Genomic DNA, 20,141 nt, shown 5'->3' on the forward strand with positions numbered 1-20,141 from the left:
TTCTATCCACTATCTCCCCGATCAATTAAAGGCATGAAAAGCCCAAAAATTAATCTTTAAAAAAGGCATTTAATCTAAAGACTAAGACTAAGACTAAAATTAAAAAGAGCTGTCAAAATTAACACTGATCCACCGCAGGTGCTCTCATCAGTCTTCAGCGTGTGCCAGAAGTGCCACTCCATGCTTCTTTACTTCAGGTGCATGCCAAGTCTATTTTTAAGGGAAAGCTGCTGCAAAAGTCCATCAATCCACACATTAAGCCAACTTATACAACAAAATACATGGACTCCCCATTGTTACTCTCATCCCTATATCAACATTACATCACAACTGGCAGCACAGGCCACTGGTCAGCAGTTGGTCAGAGTGTCACAGAGGTTACACGATACTAGGACAAAGAAAAGTCATTTTCAAAGTGGGAAAACAACTGGCTGTTATGTGACGCCACACTTCTTTTCTAGAAAACAAAAATCTTTTAACTTCCTACCATACTCACAGTAGAAACAAACAAACGAAAAAAATGTTACAGAAATGAACATCAAATCAACCTAAGAAAGGCAAAGTTATGTGTTATGCTCTCATGTTGCTCTTGTTATCTTTCAATTCTTGCATGAACTCATATTTGTGATCTCTTGTGTCCAGCTGCACCACTGACGAGTAGAAGAGAACTCTAAAGTAGGGATGAGTGCAGTTAAATGGTTAAATTCTTTTATCAAATTAGCCAGCGAGAGATTTAAGAGCTGGTTGAACTAATTACCTTTATTTTTTTAAAGACACAGGCTTGAAATCCCGGTCCTTAATACTCTTTAAAACTGTAATGAATCTCCTGCAACTAAATGACACTGTAGGACTCTAAGCCTTGTTTCTGCATCATGCAAACAGAAACAGATCTATCTGTGCTAAGCTCTTATCGACCTGCCAAATGATATATCACTGGTACAGATTTAAAGCTGATCATTTCCTTAAAAATAGTGTCAGTATTGCCTCTCCTGACCCTGAAAAGAGCATTTCTAATGACGAATAATAATCCCCTTCACTGCTGGACATGTGCAGACAAAAAGGGCGGATCATCAAAAGGCTTGATTGTGTAATTCTGTAGTTGTTTTGTAGTAAAGTATATTGTGTAAGCTTCAACGGCAGAGAGACAAAGAAACACTTGTAAAAGTTGCCATCATTTAAATGTGGACTGTGCTCCAGCCTTTTTTTGTGCTAAGGTTTGTCTGATATAAAAGGCTTTTCCAGTCGGTGCATGTACAGCATTTGTCTGCATCTTTCTCCAGCTTAAGATTTTATCTCAGCAGCAGCTGATCAGTCAATGTCAATAACTATGGAATTCTTCAAGAACCCTACCGTCAATAGATTATGTGCAACATAAACACTGAAAATTTTACAGTTAAAATCCATCTAACACAACACTGGGTCAAAGGTTAAGATTAATGAATACATAATCCATAATGGAGGAGCTATTACACTGTATTTGGCCTAAACTGTGGCTTTTAGTTAAGTAGTTTATAGAAATTAGGTAATGAGGCTGAGGGTTGCTGATGTGACACACCACTCATTCAGAAGGCTGATTTAAATGGGGGGCAAAGCTGTGTCACAAATCACATCACTTTTGTCCAAAAGATGTAACTTTCGAAGAAACAACAACAAAAGATGGAGAAGTAAGTCAGGGACATAATGATTGACGGAGTGTATGAATGCTTGTGTCTTTGGCAGAAGAAAGAGGGAGTATTAAGAGACTTAATTCCTCTTTCAGGTGGCTCTAAACACTCCAGGCTGAATTGTTCAACAGCTGTTTGCTCCTGATGAAAAGAGAGAGTCAAAGAGTTAAAGAGAGAAAAGAGATGAGGTCAAGGAACTGAATGTAAGAAAAAAGAATGGAAAGTTTGACTCATACTGATCAGTGGAAAATATAATTAGTTTCTATCAACTGCACTTTAAAAGGGTCCTTGGTTCATTGAACAGAACATTTATATGAGACATAGGCACGGATAATATCCATCACTGCTTCGAAGTCCAGCAGAATTACCTGAAGATCTTATGTGAATTGACAACCAACATCTGGGCTTCCTGTGGCACATTAAGACAGGATACACTACTCAGAAAGTTTTGTTTATGGAAGGAAGGTTCATTGATTTTTATGTTGCTTGAGTTGATTAGTGATTTATCCTGTCTGGAGTGCACATGTAGTTTACTTTTGACAAAGATTATAGTTACAGAGTACTCTAACTTGTCAGGTTCATCCAGCTCAATATAGTTGCTTAGAAGTAATAAAAAGTAATAAAAAGCCATATGATAACTAATTCTAAATACAATAAGCATTACAATGATTGGCCTGCGATAGCTGTAATATCACAAATACAGCAATCTGAGCTAACTGATATACTGATGATCATACTCTTTACACCACATTATTTTATTATCCAAAGAACACTAAATGCCTCATTAAGTGTACATCCTGGTTTAATGTTTACCCACTGTAATATGTTGTCAGTTTCACCTTTTCATTGCTCCCTATCATTATACCTGCTGTTTCTTATTCTTCTTGCAGGACTCCGCTCCTTTAGTGGGAGTCATATAGTTGTGATGTGGTGAGGTAAACTGGCAGGGAAAATATGTGATGACTACTGTAGGTTATTCATCACATTGTCAGAATTGGCCAGCACTGATAATGCTGCACTGGTAATAGGTCTCAACTCTTGTAGACTCATGGATCCAGACAGATGACCTCTTAGATTATGGTGAATTTTAACTTTCCAGGAACAATTTATCAACTCATGACTCTGATTAAGCTCAAGATGGGGCTTGAGTTTAATTTGAAGCCTCAAAAAATGTTTTGTTTTGCAGAAAGGAAAGAGCAAGTAAGATTAGAGTGAGGCTGAAGTTGCACAACTGGATGATCTACTATGGTGCGTTTTTGTTTGTAAGAATACGGGTGACTCACAGCAGAATCTTTGACTTAATAGATAATATGTAATTTATTGTTGTTATAAAAATCTCAAAAAGCGTCAACTACTAATAGAGGTCGCATTTGAACGTGGATGACATTGACAGTGATTTCTACTGCAGGCAATTTTGTTTTTTTGAGAAACAAATGTTTCCAGTGCTGAAACAGTTCAGGCAACCTTGAAAAAACCCAAAACCCAAAGAATGAAGTGAAATAAAGACATTTTTGTGAGGAACATTAAAGTAAACGAAAACACACATTCATTCAGACTGATAGTTCATGTTGCAATGCAGAAAGGAATCATCTGTGCCTTTTCATCCCAATCGTGTTTAATTTCCTATCAAAGTAAATACAAATTCAATCATGTTTATCTGGCTTGTCTAAAATCAAATAAATAGATTGTGTAAAAAAATGTGAAGTTGGTTTGCAGTGGTATTGCCACTAACCTTCGATCCTTTTTGTAGGATAAGTTTTTGATTTCTGTGCTGAATATCGTCCCTTAATGCTTTGATTGTATATGAGTTTGACTTCACACAGCCTCTGAACAACTTTACCTTCATTTTCTCGATCAAAAAGGGCTAAACATGCTGTTCTTATGAGAGGCTATGGGTGCTCTGGTAGTTAGCTGTTGTTTATATCAGAGAAAGAGCATTGTGGCAGAGTGGCTACTAGTGGTGGGAGGCTGCCCTTCAGGTCTGAGCTGATAAAATGTTAATAATTAGTTTAATCAACTCATAATTCTGGAGCAGACAACAAAGGGATGCAACAAGTAGCCAGTTATTCACATGCATCCCTCATAACAACCAAGGTAAATAGTAACAGCTTTATTCAGGAGGTGACACAGTCAACTTTAGATACATACACTCATGAGGAGCCTGCAGCCTGATGCTACAGTCGCTTAAATTGATTTTTTCTCTCATTAACCCTCAGTAACCCAAAATGACAATGTAAAACAGAATATTAGACATTTTTGCAAATTGATCAAAAACTGAAATATCACATTGACATAAGTATTCAGATCAACGCTTGAAATTAAGCTGAGGTGCCTCCCATTTCTCTTGATCATTGCTGAGATGTTTCTATATCTTTACTGGAGCCGCCCTGTGGTAAATTAATTGATTAGACATTATCCAGAAAGGCACACACCTCTCTGTGGAAAGCCTCACAGCTGATAATGCATATCAGAGCAGAAAACAAGCCATGATGTCAAAGGAACTGCCTGCACAGCTCAGAGACAGGATTGTTGCAATGCACAGATACGGAGGGAAGATGCAAAAAAATCTGCAACACTGAAGGATCTGGAGAGCACAGTGGCCTCCAAAATTCTCAGATGGAAGAAGTTTGGCACAACCAGGGCATGCCAAAGAGCTGGTTGCCTGGCCAAACTGAGGGATTTGGGGGAAAGGGCCTCTGTAAGAGAGGTGACCAAGAACCTGATAGTCACTCTGACCGAGCTCCAGAGATCCAGTGTGGAGACTGGACAAAGTTTCAGAAGCACAAACATCACTGCAGCCCTCCACTGATCTGGGCTTTAAGGCAGAGAGGCTTGACGGAAGCCTCTCTTTTGTGCAAAACACATGAAAGCCCACTTGGAGTTGCAGAACACAACCTAAAGGGACTACTGATGAAACCAAGATTGAACTGTTTGGCCTCGATTCTAAACAGTAGGTCTGGAGGAAACCAAGGACAGCTCCTCACCTGCCCAATATCATACCAACAGTGCAACATGATTGTGGCAGCATCATGTTGTGGGGGTGTTTTTCAGCAGCAAGGGACTGGGAGTCTGGTCAGGGTTGAGGGAAAGCTAAATGGAGTTAAAAGAAAGCAGAAAACCTGTTCTGCATCAATGAGGACCTGAGAGTGGGCCCAAAGTTCCCTTTCGAACATGACAATGACCCGAAGAACACAGCCAAGACAACACAGGATGGACAACTGTGTGGACGTCCTAGAGTGGCCCAGCCAGAGATCTGACTTAAATGAACATCTCTGGAAAGACCTAAAAATGGCTGTCCACTGACCGTCCCTGTCCAGCCTGACTGAGCTTGGGAGGATTTGCAAAGAAGAATGGCCCAAAGCTCCCAATCCAGGTGTGCAAAGCTTGTTGCGTCATATTGAAAAAGACCCAAGGGTGTAATTGTGCCAAAGGTGCTTCAACTAAGTAATGAGTAAAGGATCTGAATACTATGTCAATGTGATATTTCAACTTTTAATTTTAAATTATTTTGCAAAAATTTCTAAAATTCTGTTTTCACTTTCACATTATGGTTTACTGGATGCATTGTATATTCATTTTGCATGTTAGGTAACCAGGAGATTCTATAATTAGCTCTATGATGCACTATTCTGCCAGTGCAGGACGTTTCCACTCTGAGAACGCTATGTGCTAATGCTAGCAGACAAGCTTGAGGTTAAGTGTGGCCAGGGGCCCCTTAGAAGGGTGCCAGGAGAGAGCTGGTGGCCCCATAAGCTCTAACCCAACAGAGCTCTCTTAGCCCCTTTGCGCAACACAGCTAGCCATTGTGCCAGGCTGAAAAAGCGCATTAGCCACTGAGAAAAGGGCTTTCCCCGCTCAAACCCCCTTTAGACAACAAGCAAAGCTCTGCTTGATAATTCAATCACTCTCCGAGCTGAGCAGGGCCGACCCGCTCAACCTCTCTGAACCTTTCCTCGGCTCCCTCCTTTCCTATCCTTTCCTCCTTCAGCTCCTCCATTAGGTAACCGTCCTATATTTTACTGATGCCGTCATCCCCGCTGCTTATCAAAGGACAATAGAGGAATGATGCCTATGAGAGAGTCGTTGACATTTGAATGTATGCAGCAGTGTGAGTTATGGCAGCATGAAGTGGGTAATGCAAAAAGGGCAGAAGATAGAGACGTGTGAGTGTGAGGATGTGGGTGTGTATGGGGAGAGATAAAAGGGAGGAGAAGGGGGTCAGTGCTGGAGTGGGTTGAAGGAAAGGATAGGGAAGCCTCAGAGAGGGAGAGAGACAAAAAGGAGGGAGTTCTTATCGCTTTACCCTTGTCTTGACTTCCTTGCGGGGCCTTTGAAGAGCGCAGAAATAAAGATACACGCGCTGGCACATCACAGAGAGATTTAGATTATGCCAGTGTTTACCCAGCTGAGTGCTGCATGGCTGCCGGCGACAGCCCGCTGGTTTTTGAAGTTGTTACGGCCTGACTGCAGCTTAAAGCGCTCGCTGCTCAGAATGTAACAACCACACTGCAGAGGAGGACTTTCTCTCTCTCTGTGCTTGTGTGTACATATGTGTGCATGTATGTGCCAGCTGGTGTGAATGTTTATGAGAGATAGCATGTGTCCTCGTGTTGTCTAATAGATGCATTCTGCTTTCCTGTGCGTGTAAGCGTGCATGCGTTTGGTTTGTGTGTCTGTAGCGCTCTGAAAATGGAGCCATCCACCGGATTATGGGCAGACAGCTCTTTGAAAAGAAGGGCCTGTATTTGCATAAGCGGCCATGGAAAAAGGAAGAAAAACACCTATAGAAAGAAAGACAGAATGAGAGAGAGCAAGAGATATAGAAAGAAAAAGAGTGAGCAGAGGAAGGGGGGGAGTGGGCCGCACTTGCCAAGCCACTCGGGGATAAATCCTGTGGCTAGGATCAAGTATTCTGGGCAGGGATTTGGCCCCAGGTTCCCTCAAAGCAAATGGAAAATAACAGGCTGCGAGTAAATAGGTGGCGGGGTAATGATAGCTCTGTCAAGTCCTGAGGTAGAGAAAGGGAGGGTGGGAGGAAAAAAAAAAAGATACCAGAGACAGAGAGAGGGGGGATGGAGTGTAGGGGGGATGATCAGGTGTGACGAAAGAAAGATGAGTGGACAGAGGAGGATGGATCAGGCAGGAAAAGAGGACAACACAGAAAGAGACGGGATGGAGGAAGGAGGGGGAGGACGGCGGAAGATATAAGGGGAAGCCAGAGGGGCCAGAGGAGAGGGTGATGGGTTCGCCTATGGGAGCCCCCTTTTGGATGAGCATGCTGGTGTTTTGGCTCATGATGCTGGCAGGGGACACAGATGCTGCCAAAGCCTCTTTGCATGTCTGTGAGAGAGAGTGACTGGGCTTCCACTCTATCACGTCTGCATCTCTGTCCCTTTCATGTCATTGTTTCTAGCTATTTAGCATGCCTTTCTCTACAAATTACTCTAACTTTCACTCATTTATAGAGAAATTAATACTGTTTTAATACAGAGACGAATAAGAAGTTTAAAACTGGTTAAACTGGTTCATAAAGAAAAAGCTCTTAAACTCTGATGAATATCCATGTCCTTAAACAGTCACCACAAGTTCTGTGTATCCTTGTAACTTCATCGATTGACAGCAACAGATTTAACCCATCGCCACAGCCCCACCCCAAACATTAACTTGTGGTTCATTAGACTCGGTGCCTTGCTACCTCTCAAAAAGATGAAGATGCATGGCATAAAAAACTCCCCTGTTCAACTGAAAACTAAATCTAAGTCAAGTCAATTTCCCAGTATCTTACATGACAAGAGAATTATCAGTCATCACTTGGCAGGCACCTTTTAAGAGACAGGTGAATGGCTGCTGTACGAATGTAAGCAAGCAGGAACAGTGTTGTAGCCTGACCTTTTCAACTTAGAGTGTAAGTGAAATGAAGCTGAGAGGACTTAAAAAAAGAGTGCCATATCCAAGTACTAACAAGAGCAAACATGCCATGCAAAGAGAGCTACAGCCAGCCTGCAACACAGCAAAAATGGAAAACTTAAATTCTCACCACTGACAAAGCATTATGCTAACAAATAATGCTAAAATAATGTTAAGAAAACCGTTGAAATCTTTCAAAATAAATGTGTTTTCACTTTGATAGGAATAGTCCCCAGCCAAGTACGTTAGCAGTGGGTTGATTGGAAAATTGAATTCAGACAGCTGACACTCTTAAATGTGAGAAAACACTCAGGAAACAGTCAGAACTGAGCTCACGTTGTTAAAAACAGTCAGCGTAACAATGGCAGATTGGTTTGCAGAGTGTGGCTAATGTTAGCAGTTCTAGCGTCTCCAGTCTTGCTCCTCTTTTCAGGATGAAATCCACATGTCATGTGCCTGTACTGCTCTCTTCAAAGGAGGCCTAACCAACCTTGTCATTCAGGACACAGTGTTTAATACTGTATCTGTCAACCAGTTATACATCTTAGGGCAGGGGTCATCAAGTACATTTGCACGAGGGCCAGATTTAGTCTCGACAGAAACTCAGGGGGCCGGACATTCAAATACACAAAAATTAAATAAATATTTTAGTCTGATTGAAATATTATTGTAGTAGTATTTGTATTTTCTTTCAAAATGCAGGGCATTTTTAGGCATTACCAGTGAGATCTATCCCTATTATCTATAATGCAGGTCTGAGCCCCTGAAAATCACAGAGAATGGGGCCCCCCCACAGTTGTGATTTACCACCAGTATTACCCCATTTTTGACACTTTTTAATACCCTTTTTGCCCCTTGAAACCATTTTTTGCAATATTTTAACCCCTTTTGACCCACTTTTCCTGCATGTTTTATCCCCTTTGCGCCACTCTTTTATCAGTTTTTGCCACTTTTCTTCTATTTTTGCCAGTTTTTAACCCCTTTTCATCACTTTTCGGCACTATTTTTTGTCATTTGTAACCAATTTTTTGATACTTTTTGCTTTTTTTTTCCTCTTTTACCAATTTTTGCCACATTTCAATCCCTTTTCAACACTTTTTCTGCCAATTTTTGTCCCTTTGTGCCACTCCACAACCCATTTTGCCACGTATCACCCATTTTTGCTACTCTTTAACCCCTTTTCACCACTTTATCTGGCCATTTTTGCAGCACTTTTACCAACCTTAACCCTTTTTAAAATATCTAATAATTATCAAAAATGATCAAATTATAAGTCATTCTAAAACTATTTCTATATTAATTGTTTTGGGGTGGATTTAACAGCTGCAGACATTTAAAGCAAAGGATACTCTTAAAACCACAACATCATCTTTTTTCTTCTTTTCTGAATTTAATGATCTTTCGGGGGCCAGACAGGAAGCTTTGGCGGGCCACCAGTTGATTATCAGTGTCTTGGGGCATTTTTGCTGATATTTAACGATGTTCTGTATGTCTAACATGAAGCAGATTTATATATTTCGTTATATTTTTCTTGCAGTATTAAGCATTTAGTACATCTACTGAAAAACTTTTTTAAAAAGCTGCAGCTACTTTTAAAAATCTCCTTGCTCCTGTAACATCTGAATAACAAAAGCTTCAAAACATCTCCACTGCAATGACATTTTTTAAAAAGCGGCCCCAAAATCAGGAATTTCATCTTTCAACATCACAAAAGAGCATGCCTTATCCTGGAGTCAAGGACCTGAGTAGCTTTAGCACAAATGCTCTTTTCTGCTTCCTTTCTCTGTAGTTAATTATAAATGTTGTTTAACCAAAGTCAATGAGCACTATGCTGCTGTACAGGATGTTCTTTAAATGCCATGTTTAATACGCCTGTGTCCCAGCAGTCAGAGTATCGGCACCCCTCAAATGGCTTTCCAATAATGACTACTGGCTCCCCAGAGGTGCTGTTTCTATCTGTGAGTGTGTGTTTGTTTTTCTGAAGTGGCTCTATGCCAGGTAGAAGTGCTCCGATCACACACTTATGTGTTTGTGTGGTATTCACACACTCTCTGGACTGCAGCCAAACAGAAGCACACCACAAGTGTTCCTCACTGTCATTATCCTTATCCCTAATACAAAGCTGTGTGTCATGTGTGAAAGTGTGCCACCCATGGAGTGCACTGACATGCCCCCTTGATTCCTGCAGACCACCGGAGCAGAGCGGAACCACCTGTCTTTCCAGAAACCAGCACCAACATTACCATAACCATATTTACCCGTGGTCTCAATGTTCCACCACGCGCTGCCTTGGGTGACACACTCACACACCAGCACAAACACGCACACAAGCTTCCTTGAGGTCTGAAAATATCCTTTCATATTTCCCCTCCTGGCCCAAAGCACATTAATAAATGCCATAAAAGCCCGCTAATAAGTCAAAGAGATGGTGCTTGTGTATGTGTGTGAGCCGTTTCGAGGAAGCGCTGCAGCACCGAGCAATTACTGCGGCTGCTGAAACAAGAGCGCTCTGTGGGGAAAAAGCCAATTAGTCCGCCGTGGCAGCAGGTAGCAAGGCGGCTCCATTCATTATGATCCCTCATAACACAGTGCTAATGTAATAGCACAGTGTTAGAGCTGGTGACAGGCAGCGGAAGGCTCTAATGATAATAACAGGATCAATAGTTGGGGTGTTAAAGCCAGATAGTTCCATATTCATACAGGCGTGCAGGGTGAGCGGTTTAATCGAAAACACTAATGAAAGTCGTGCATGTGAGCGAGTGCGTGTAATGAGAACATTGGATGTGGCAGCGTTTAATACAGCAGCGTGCACATTTGAGGGCGTGCGAGTGTGATCAATCAGTGGTGATAATATTCAGTTAACTAATAAAGCTGCAGGCAATAAATGTAATATCAATATCTGCAACTGATCTGCTCCGGAGCGTAACCTAACCTGATGATTTTCAGATAATGTGATGTGAAGACATAACCCAGGAGGTTAGAGCTGCAGAGAGAGGGGGAGAGAGAGAGAAAGAAAGAGAGAGAGAGTGTTGTAGACCTTGATTGACCCTTCTGCTCTGCTTGGTCCAAATAATTGGTCCATTGTGGTTTGCTAAAGGAGGCCGAAGCAGACGAGCCGGACAGTTCTGAAAACCGGTTGGAGGAGGATGACTGCGAACAGAGGGAAGAGTCCAGAGAGGGAAAAAAAAAAACAGGAAGAGAAAAGCTAGAGAGAAGGTCTACAGAGCAAATCTTATGTAAAACCAGACCAGCAGAAAACCAAAATTCAAGACCCAGCCTCAGGGCTGTTTACTCAACATCATCTGCTTCAGGAACCTCCACTAACACTCTTTTACATCCGCAGTTTATACCTACATCATACTCTATTAGACTGCACTATCATCAAGCAAAAATAAACAAAGGAAGGACACAAAGCACATCTGATCTGGGAAGTTTGAACACAGCAATTACAAGTATTTAAGTTAAAGAAAGAGAAAATCGTTTTGTCTAAAGTACTGGAAACCGATGAGCAAAGCATACATAGAATTAGGAGTTGGACAAAATACTGATACAGAAATGTATTGTCCTGACTTTTGTAATGCCATTTTTGAGTTGCTTAGGGTCAAACACTGATATCTGATTAAAAAATTTAATGTATATGGTGCTCAAAACAGAATTTCCAGCTAATTTGACTCACTTTATGACTCCTCTTTTCACCTTAATGGGTTAATTAGCCAAAAAGGAAGTTGACTGAAAAGAAGAAAACAGCATGATAATATCAGACAGCTGTGGAAAGAAGATAAGACGTAAAACTGAAACCAAATTCTTATCTTTGTTCCTTACTGACTCCAAAAGCTGTCAATAGCTTTAATCTTCATTCTCATGGACTCATCATGTATGATATTCCTCGCACTCGCTCTGTCTTTGGTCAAAGAGCTTTTAATGTTTTTGCTCCATCGTCTTGGTCAGAGTTACAGGGTCATCTTAAACTTGAGCGTTGTGTTAGTTTAGGAGATTTCAAAACTAGAGTTAGGGAACATTTGACCAGTGTGTGCACGAGTTTTTCTGCTGAAAGCTGCTGATTTGTTAATTTATGTAACCTATGTTCTATGTCCTGTTTTAATGTCATATATGTGAAACTTATCATGCTGCTGTCTTGGCCAGGACTCCCTTGTAAAAGAGATTTTTTTATCTCAATGGGAATAAATCCTGGTTAAATAAATAAATAAAAATAAAGAAATAAATTGCAGTGAATGACCACAATCAAACTACACTTTACTTTATAGAGACTTTTTAAATGTTCACTAAGTCATAGTGATAGTGTTTATCATATGATCATAAAATTGGTACCTGTTTTGAATCCTTATCAAACAAGGTCTTTCTGTGTCTGCATGTCCTCCCAGTGCATACATGGTTTCTCTCTTGGTGCTCTGGCTTCCTCCCACAATCCAAAGACATGACCATTAGTAAATTAGTGGCTCTAAATTGCCCATAGGTGTGAATGAGAGTGTGGCTGCTTGTTTGTCTCTGTTTCACCCCTGTAACTGGCTGGCAACCAGTCCAAGGCACTCTTAGCATCACACCTAATGACAGCTGGGATTGGCTCCAGTCTCCAGTATCTCAGAATAAACGCTTTGTACATTGTCATTATTTTTGGCCATGAATCCCACATAATATCATCAGGTATCCTATGACTTACCCTGTGATTCCAGTCCTCATCTATGTTGTATCCTGCCTCATAAAAATGTACATATCAAGTATTAATGTGTCCATTCATGTACATTCACATGCAGTTAGAAAAAGTTCATTTCATTGTGTCTGTAGAACTTAGACTTTAAGAAATCCTGGGGACGTTTTGTGCCATTCAGTTTTTTCAAGCCATTTTGGTTTATTGAATGAATACAGCTCAAATTTGCAAGAGGACATTAATTTTAATGTTGTTTTAGAATTGTTGTCTCAGTTCCTTAAATTAGCCTATAATGGCTAAGCTAAACAAGAACAGACACATTTGTTCCTAATGACAAAAAAAATTCCCATTGAAAAAGGGAAACTAATTAACTAATGTCTTCCTTTATATTAAGATTTCATTTTGGATAACTAGCTTTCAATGTTTAATTTTGTATTTGTCCACCAGATGGCACTGCCTTTTCCCATTTTAAAAGCGTGCTGCAAAAATTTCACTCCGCAAGAGTGCCTTGCTACTGAAATGATATGTGTGTTACCATTGATGTTGGATCGTAGCGTGTGAAAAAAAATGTGTGGGGGGTGTATTAGTATTTCATTCAAGTTTTTATGGTTTTGTTCTATTAAAAACAGTGGAGTTGTGTAAACGTACTGGCCATTAAAGGGTTAAAATTCCAAACATATAATTAAAATTTCATTTGTTTATTTCAGGCCAGTTTTTAAAAATGTACTCATCTAAAGTGGGGGAAAAAAAGAACTGTTTTTACAACAGTTTTTGGGAAGTGAACAGTACTTGTCCACAGGGACACATGCGTCAGGATATCAAAGGAACTCTTAAGGGTTAAACAGGTCTTCAAAAATTAATCTGACTTTGGGCTGAGCAATATCACCTGAAATCTATCTCACAGATTTTTTCTTTTTCCGTTTGAGGTACCAGTATAATAACGCTGTATTCCAGAATTATAAGAGATACTGTTCACTTCTAACCTAGCTTTGCAAGATGGATACGCCTGTTTAGAAAGTGACAGAACCAATCAGCGACGAGGGGCAGTACTTTCAGGCGCAGCAGAGTCATGATGTAAACAAGCAGCAAGAGCTGGTGCAGTTATGGAGGAACAGCTTAGCATGGATGCTGCTCAAGCGCCAGTTTTATCAGAACTCAAAGTCAAGTACTTACATGTCTATAGTCGCCATGTTTTGTGTTATTGATAGCTTGATAGCGGCTACGTCAAATGTTTTGTGGCTCTGATTGGCCCATAAAGATGTGACAGATAGAACGTTCACCCAATCATACTCCAAGTTTTTTTCAAAGCCTCTGCCTTTTCTCAAACATTTCCTATCGAAGCTTTCCCAGATGGATGTGTGAAACACATCCATCTGGCGTGTCAGGTTAGTTCACTTCATTGTGCCCGTACAACCTGTAGTTAAAGTTTCATTTTTCACCTGCTGAGGTGTGTTAAGCAGTCACTGACAACACCACCCTCCCTAATGTGGGTGTTCACAATAAAAGCACTCAAGAAAAATAACAGCTCCAGCTTTAGTTGTGAAGAGCTTAACTAAGTGGAAATATTGGTACAGAGTGTACAGAGCTACAGTGTTTACAACTGCCTCTCTGACCTCACTTAAGGTCAATCCTATTTCTACCCCTCAGTCCTTATCTTAGCCCTTGGTTTTGCGCGTTCACGTCAGAAGAAGGGATGCTACAATTCTCTTACGAATTGAGGGCCAGAGGTTACATAGCCCTTGAAACGAAGATTTTCCAGGACCACAAAAGTGTTCCAGGAGGCGCATAAATGTAAATATACTGTCATTGATTATAGAAAAAAAAAAAACATTTGTGTTTTCTCCTACATTCAATCTTACTACTGGGGATGGGACTTTATTGTATTTTTGGTATGAACACGTGTGAATGAAGGCTATCAACTGTATAAATTTACTGTATGAATGAGATGGTTGAAGCTTTATTGTCACCTCATATGGTGCACTGTTTATCTAAAATGTGTGATGATGTATGACAATCAAGTGGCTTCTCGTTACTTAAGGGAAGGTTTTCACCCCTACCCCTTACCACTCTGTTTTGAGGGGCAAGGGGTAGACAAAGAGGAAGGGTTAAGGGGTAGAAATGGGATTGGCCCATAATCCCATCACTTAAACGCACCTTTAAATGGTTGTTTAAGCAGTTATAAAATGAATAGCAGGAGCAATGCTAGCAGCATTTTAAGTCCTGCCCTTCTCAAACACTTTGTATAAGAGGTTCCCAAATGAATGTGAAATATATGGATATAATAAAACAGCCTATCTGGTGAGTCAGGTTGACACATTGTCTTCTATCTGAGAGGAAGCATGATAGGTTAAGTGCAAAAGCCAAGATGCAAATGTTCATGAGACTTAAATTAGATTTTTTTGCAAAGGCCTTACGATACTATGAAAAGACTGCTTTATGCCAACAAGGACGACACTGTTCTCATGGAAAATGGGAGAGATAACTAGCTTTCACAAGGACGAGCTTCAATAACTATCAAGCACACACACTTAAGCACAAGAAGTTTCTGTGTGTATGATGCTCAGCTATGTGGAAATCATTCAAGGACAATGTAATTGCTGCCTTCAACCTGTCGTCCTGTAAAGCCTTCTTATACCAGCTCAAAAAAGACTCGTCTTCCTCATCACTGCTCAGTGTTGAGAAGGGTTTGGTAAGTACTGAAGTGAGACAACATAAAATGGTTTCAGAAAGAGGGAGGTCAGAGGAAATGATCTGCTAAAGAGGGTAGAAAGAAGATGATGTATGTGAGAGAATGTGTGAACTAAGTCTGCACTTATATGCATGCAAGGAAGAGCAAGTGTGAGTGAAAGTGAGCCAGCACGAAGGGCAAAGATTGTGTTTATGTTTAAGAGTGTATCTGGGTGTGTGACTGTCAGGAAGCTGCGGTGTCCCCTGCTCTATCTCTCGCTCTCTTTCTCTCTCTCTCTCTCCCTCTCTCTGTGGTGTTTTCAGACAGGAAATGTTTGTCCAGGAAAAAGGGAAGGAACCTAACTGCCCCACATGGCAAACATTCACATGCACAAATATGCAGAAACACGCACACACTGTATCAAAAAGAGGAATTTGATGGGTGCTCCTGTCTTTGTGGGTGAGGTGGAGAGGGTATCTGGGTTTGGGGAAGTGGGAGTGACACCGGCTGTTCTTTGCTTCCTTCTCTGCTGAATGCCAAACTGCAGCGGATACAAAGTCAATACACTGATCCCCCTTGAACCTGTGTATGCCAGACCTGTCCAAAACAATACACACCAACTGACTGCACACGTGCAGAAAGAACTGCAGTGTGGGTCTGCACTGCTGTCACAGCTGGGTCACTGACAAAACATCTAATTTATTTTGTTTCTCAGGCTGCTGTAAGGTGAAGGGACGTTACCAAGAACCACATTTCAAAGCAATTTTAGACATTCTACAATTTCATGAAAAATATTACCTCACTCTGAATTTGATTGCAGCGACACATCTCAAAAAAGTAAGGGCAGGGACATATTTGTGTAGCATTCCCTCTTCGTTTAACAACAGGCTGTAAAAGTCTCGGAAGTAAGGTGATCAGTTGCTGGAGTTTTTGGAAGGAATGTTGTCCCATTTTTGTATGATGTATGATTCTAGCTTTCCAACAGTCCTGAGTCTTCTTTGCCTGATTCTTGTTTAATAATGTGCCAGGTCTGAAATGCAGGTAGGCCAGTTCAGCACCTGGACTCTTCTGTGAATCCATGCTGCTGTGATGGATGTGGTTTAGCATTGTTCAGCTGAATTATACAAGGCCTTTCCTGAAAGAGGTGTTGTCTGGATGGGAGCATGTCTTGCTTTAAATCCTCTATATACTTTTCAGTATTGACAGTGCCTGTCAGCGTCCATAGTTTATGGAAAAAAAAAATCCAAAATTTTAATTAATCTGACCACAGAACAGTTTTCCATTTTGCCTCAGTCCATTTAAATGAGCTTTGGCCCAGAGAAGACAGCAGCATTCTAGACAGTGCTAACATACTGTATGGCTTCTTCTTTACATGATACGGCTTTAACTTGAATTTTTGGATGGCATGGCAAACTGTATTGACAAACAATCATTTCTGGAAGTGTTCCTGAGCCCATGCAGTGATTTTCAGAACAGAATCATGCCCATTTTTAACATAGTGCCACCTAGGGGGCGGGAGATCATAAGCATCCAATAGTGACATTAAGCCTTGTCCCTTGTGCAGAGAGATTCTCCTAGATTCTATGAATGTTTTGATGATATTATGTACTGTACCTGGTGGGATATTCAAACTCCTTAAAAATTTATGTTGAGGACCATTTTTTTTAAATGACTCTGCCTTGCTAAAATACTCCTTTTATACCCAGTCATGTTACTGACTTTTTTGCCAATTCACTCAATTAGTCACAAAATTTTCCTCTAGCTGTTTTAATTAGCACCTCTTACCTTTCAAGCCTTTTGTTTCTCTGTCCCTACTTTTCTTGAGTCTGTTGCTGCCATGAAATTCAAAACGAGCTCATATTTTACCAAAATGGTAACGTCTCAATTTCAACATCTGACATGTTGTTTATGTTTTACTGAGAATGAAATATGGGTTTATGAGATTTGCAAATCATCGCATCATGTTTTCATCTATTGTACACAGAATATAAATCATATCATTTATTCCACTTTAAACTTCTTTTATCATAATGCAGAATACAATCCCTGTTTTTGATTGGCTACATACCCGTAGGAAGGCTCTGCTGTTTTTCAATGGCACACAGGTTCTATAAAGAGCAGGCCATTGTTAGAGACACACCTCCTATCATGCACTTTAGAAAGTCCCTTTTCATGCACTCCTCAGTAACACTCATCTAACTTCACTAATGTTATGAGGAAAAAAACTGTAGAGTAGTTCAATTCGAGTCATCTTTAAAGGAAACTCTGATTATTTTATTTTATTTTATTTTATTTGGCAAAATAGGACAAGAATGTGGCAGTGAAGTGTAAACACTGATGAGGCCTGCAAAAACTTTCCACTGATGTAAACTCAACCTTGGATATTTCAAATCAGCACAGCTGACCCTGAGTAGGACGAGAGATGCCCACAGCAACCAAGCAGCTGTAGCTTCATCTTTGAGAACAAGTATCCACAAAAGCAGAGATATACAGGCAGTACATATTGCCATACATTCCCCATTACACTTTTATTTGGCACAAACATGACTCAGAATATGTTATGGGTTAAAGAATGCACTATATTTAAGGTCAATATATGACCTGTTCTGCCAATATGTATGGCCGATATACTAGTCATAAAAGTTGGCACAAATTGTCTTATCTGCTGATAGAGATATGTAACTTTTAAAGCCTATATCTGCCTATACTAATATCATGCCAGTAATATTGTGCAACCTTTGGAGTTACAAAACAAGTTGTGCTACTAATAACTTTCTGAAAGACTAAGTGATGCCCTCCTTTGGAAAAAAAAGAAAGTAACTAGTAATGTGTGATTCATTACTGTTTTTTAACTAACCACAGTGGTCGAGGTCCTTCCCACCCTGTTTTGGCTAAAACAGTCCTTTTTTTCCCCTACCTTATCTGAGGCCTAAAAAGCTACTCTAATAATGAATTCCAGGGTTAGATTTGTTTACTTCTATTACCTCTTTTCATAAAGGGACCTACATTAATGAACTCTCCTATGTTGCAGATGTCAGCTGTACTTATTTGTCATTTAGCATGGTAAGATTTTACTTGCTACACTGCAAAAAAATTTTAGAAATCCTGAAGTTCTTTCTACCTTTATAAAAACAAAGAGAGAAAAAAGTCTACCTGTGCAGCAGGATCATTTAAACAACTTTTCATCAGAGATGTTTTAAAGGCCTTATAGGATGACATCAAACTTCAGACTGTTTCCCTTTAACTTCATAAGGAGGCTCTACTCTTACTGCACAATTATTCTGATGAGAACTATTTAGTTTTTTATCCTAGAGAAAAAAATCTTCAAGATGAAATGTATAATAAAGTTTGTCATACCTTTACACTCGTACTTTTGAGTCAAGGATCTGAGCGTTTCTGCAGCACTGTTTGGCTGAGTAGATCTTGTGTATTTATTCAACACAGCACTGCTCCTCTTTCTCTATGAAGAAAAAAAAGTACTTTTCACCTAGTTTGACTTGGAAAAAAAACTTCCCAAGTTAGTTCTGAAGCTTTTGAAGGATTTTATAGAGGAGCTGTAGCATGAAGGTTGGCTATGATGATAGTTTTTTGTGTGTGTGAGAGATTTATTTTAGGAACACTTGCCAATTTTGTGTTCCCAAAATAAACAATGTTCCTCCCTGGCTGTCCTGTCTCACTTTTTTGTGATGCACACTGACGTTTCCATGTGTGTGTGGGCTTGTAAATTAAGGACAGCGCTGGAGGCGACATGGTTGTGCAAGAGTGTGTGTTTGTCTGTTTACCGGCACACACACATCTTTCAAATAGGAATGATCTTAACAGGAGGAGATGAAAGAGTTTTCTCTACCAGCAGACTCACAGGCACAAGCATATGCACACATACACAGCAGGGGGGCTATACAAGAAGCAGCCCCACACCTAAATCAGGACACGCACAAAGGAAGGTAAATCTACCTCTTCCCAACTCCTGTCAGTCAAAAAAAAAAAAAACAACCTTGACAACACACATCTGCCATATAACCCAGCAGCAGAGAGGAAAATAGAACATTTCTTACTGGCAGGTGAGGGGGTGCTGTAGCCGCTGATGGGTAATCCTGGCAGGGCTGGAGGCGACAGGCTGCCCAACATGTGTGGAAAGAAGTAGGAGTAGGTGGGCATGGGGAAGCCGTTTAGGTGGGGGCCCGGCACAGGGTTGCCCTTCCCAGCCATGATGGTGTAGTCCACCTCCAGTCACAAGACAACGTCACAGAAAACCAACCTTAATAGGATTTGATGGAGCCAAAACCGAGTCAATGGGAATTCCTGTGCTGGTTTAATCCCCCATAGGGGCACTGTATGAGTAGATATTCCAAAAGTGAGGTTTGTAAACTCCTTATGAGTGGGAAATTTAAGAGTTGGGGCTGCTGCAGATGTGACCAAGAACAAATCCAACTGGCATACAAAATAAGTCAGTTTAGGGTTGAGCTGACCGCAGAAAAAAGACAGAAAAAGGTGTAAAATCCTTCCTTTCTCCAGTATTGTGAGGCCTTATTTGCGCAAGGTGTTTCACAGACTGGAAACTTGCATGGTCATTCCTTATCTCCAAGATAAAGTGGGCAAAAGAGACAGAAGGCAAGTTGAGTCAGGAACAGGTGACTTTGATGACTGCGGTCAGCAGCGAGGATAGTGGTGATGGGGGTGCTAGTGGTTGCAACACTTCCAAGGGAGCGTAGATTCACTCAGAGGGGGAAAAAGCAGCTCACATGATGCCACAGCGAAGCTCTCCTCCTTGTCTTTGCAGTCAAACAGCCTCTGCATAAAAAAGAAGAAGGGAGAGGGATTATTAAGTGCTTCAATGAAAAGATAAAGACACCGTTTCCCTTTGTACTTAAGTGCTTGGGCAAAACATTTCCTTTCTTTTGACACTAATTAATGGTAATGTCTCATCTGAAATGTTACAAAAACACCCCATCTGCCTTAATTATCTAATGGAGTGTTAAAACGGCAAAAAAAAAGAGCAGTGGGTGTGAGATGTCTCATACGCACTCTCATTAACAGTGACAGACTACAAATACTGTGGGAGACGAGCCAAAACAGCGCTGAAGAGAGCAACACAAAAGGAAAACTTTGCTAATTACACCCATTGCGGACGCTAGAGGTGAGACCCAAGGCACCGATCTGGGCCCACTAGAGATTTCTGCTGCTGAGTTTATTTTCAAATTAAGAGCAAGACATGTACAAACAGACCTGTAACTGC

The 20,141-nt window shown here is 40.6% G+C and overlaps 1 protein-coding gene across 5 annotated transcripts in view; it reads right to left on the bottom strand.

Moving 5' to 3' along the window:
- Positions 1-20,141, bottom strand: part of raraa (retinoic acid receptor, alpha a) — a 243,100-nt gene that overhangs the window by 110,505 nt on the left and 112,454 nt on the right. For all 5 annotated transcript variants that reach the window (XM_041815338.1, XM_041815341.1, XM_041815340.1 and 2 more), the window contains one exon: positions 18,961-19,696. In XM_041815338.1, the coding sequence (XP_041671272.1) occupies positions 18,961-19,114 (154 nt within the window). In that variant the 5' untranslated portion in view covers positions 19,115-19,696. The remainder of the gene's footprint in view (positions 1-18,960; positions 19,697-20,141) is intronic.

This window comes from Cheilinus undulatus, linkage group 20 (assembly GCF_018320785.1).
Source record: "Cheilinus undulatus linkage group 20, ASM1832078v1, whole genome shotgun sequence".
Taxonomy (NCBI): Eukaryota; Metazoa; Chordata; class Actinopteri; order Labriformes; family Labridae; genus Cheilinus; species Cheilinus undulatus.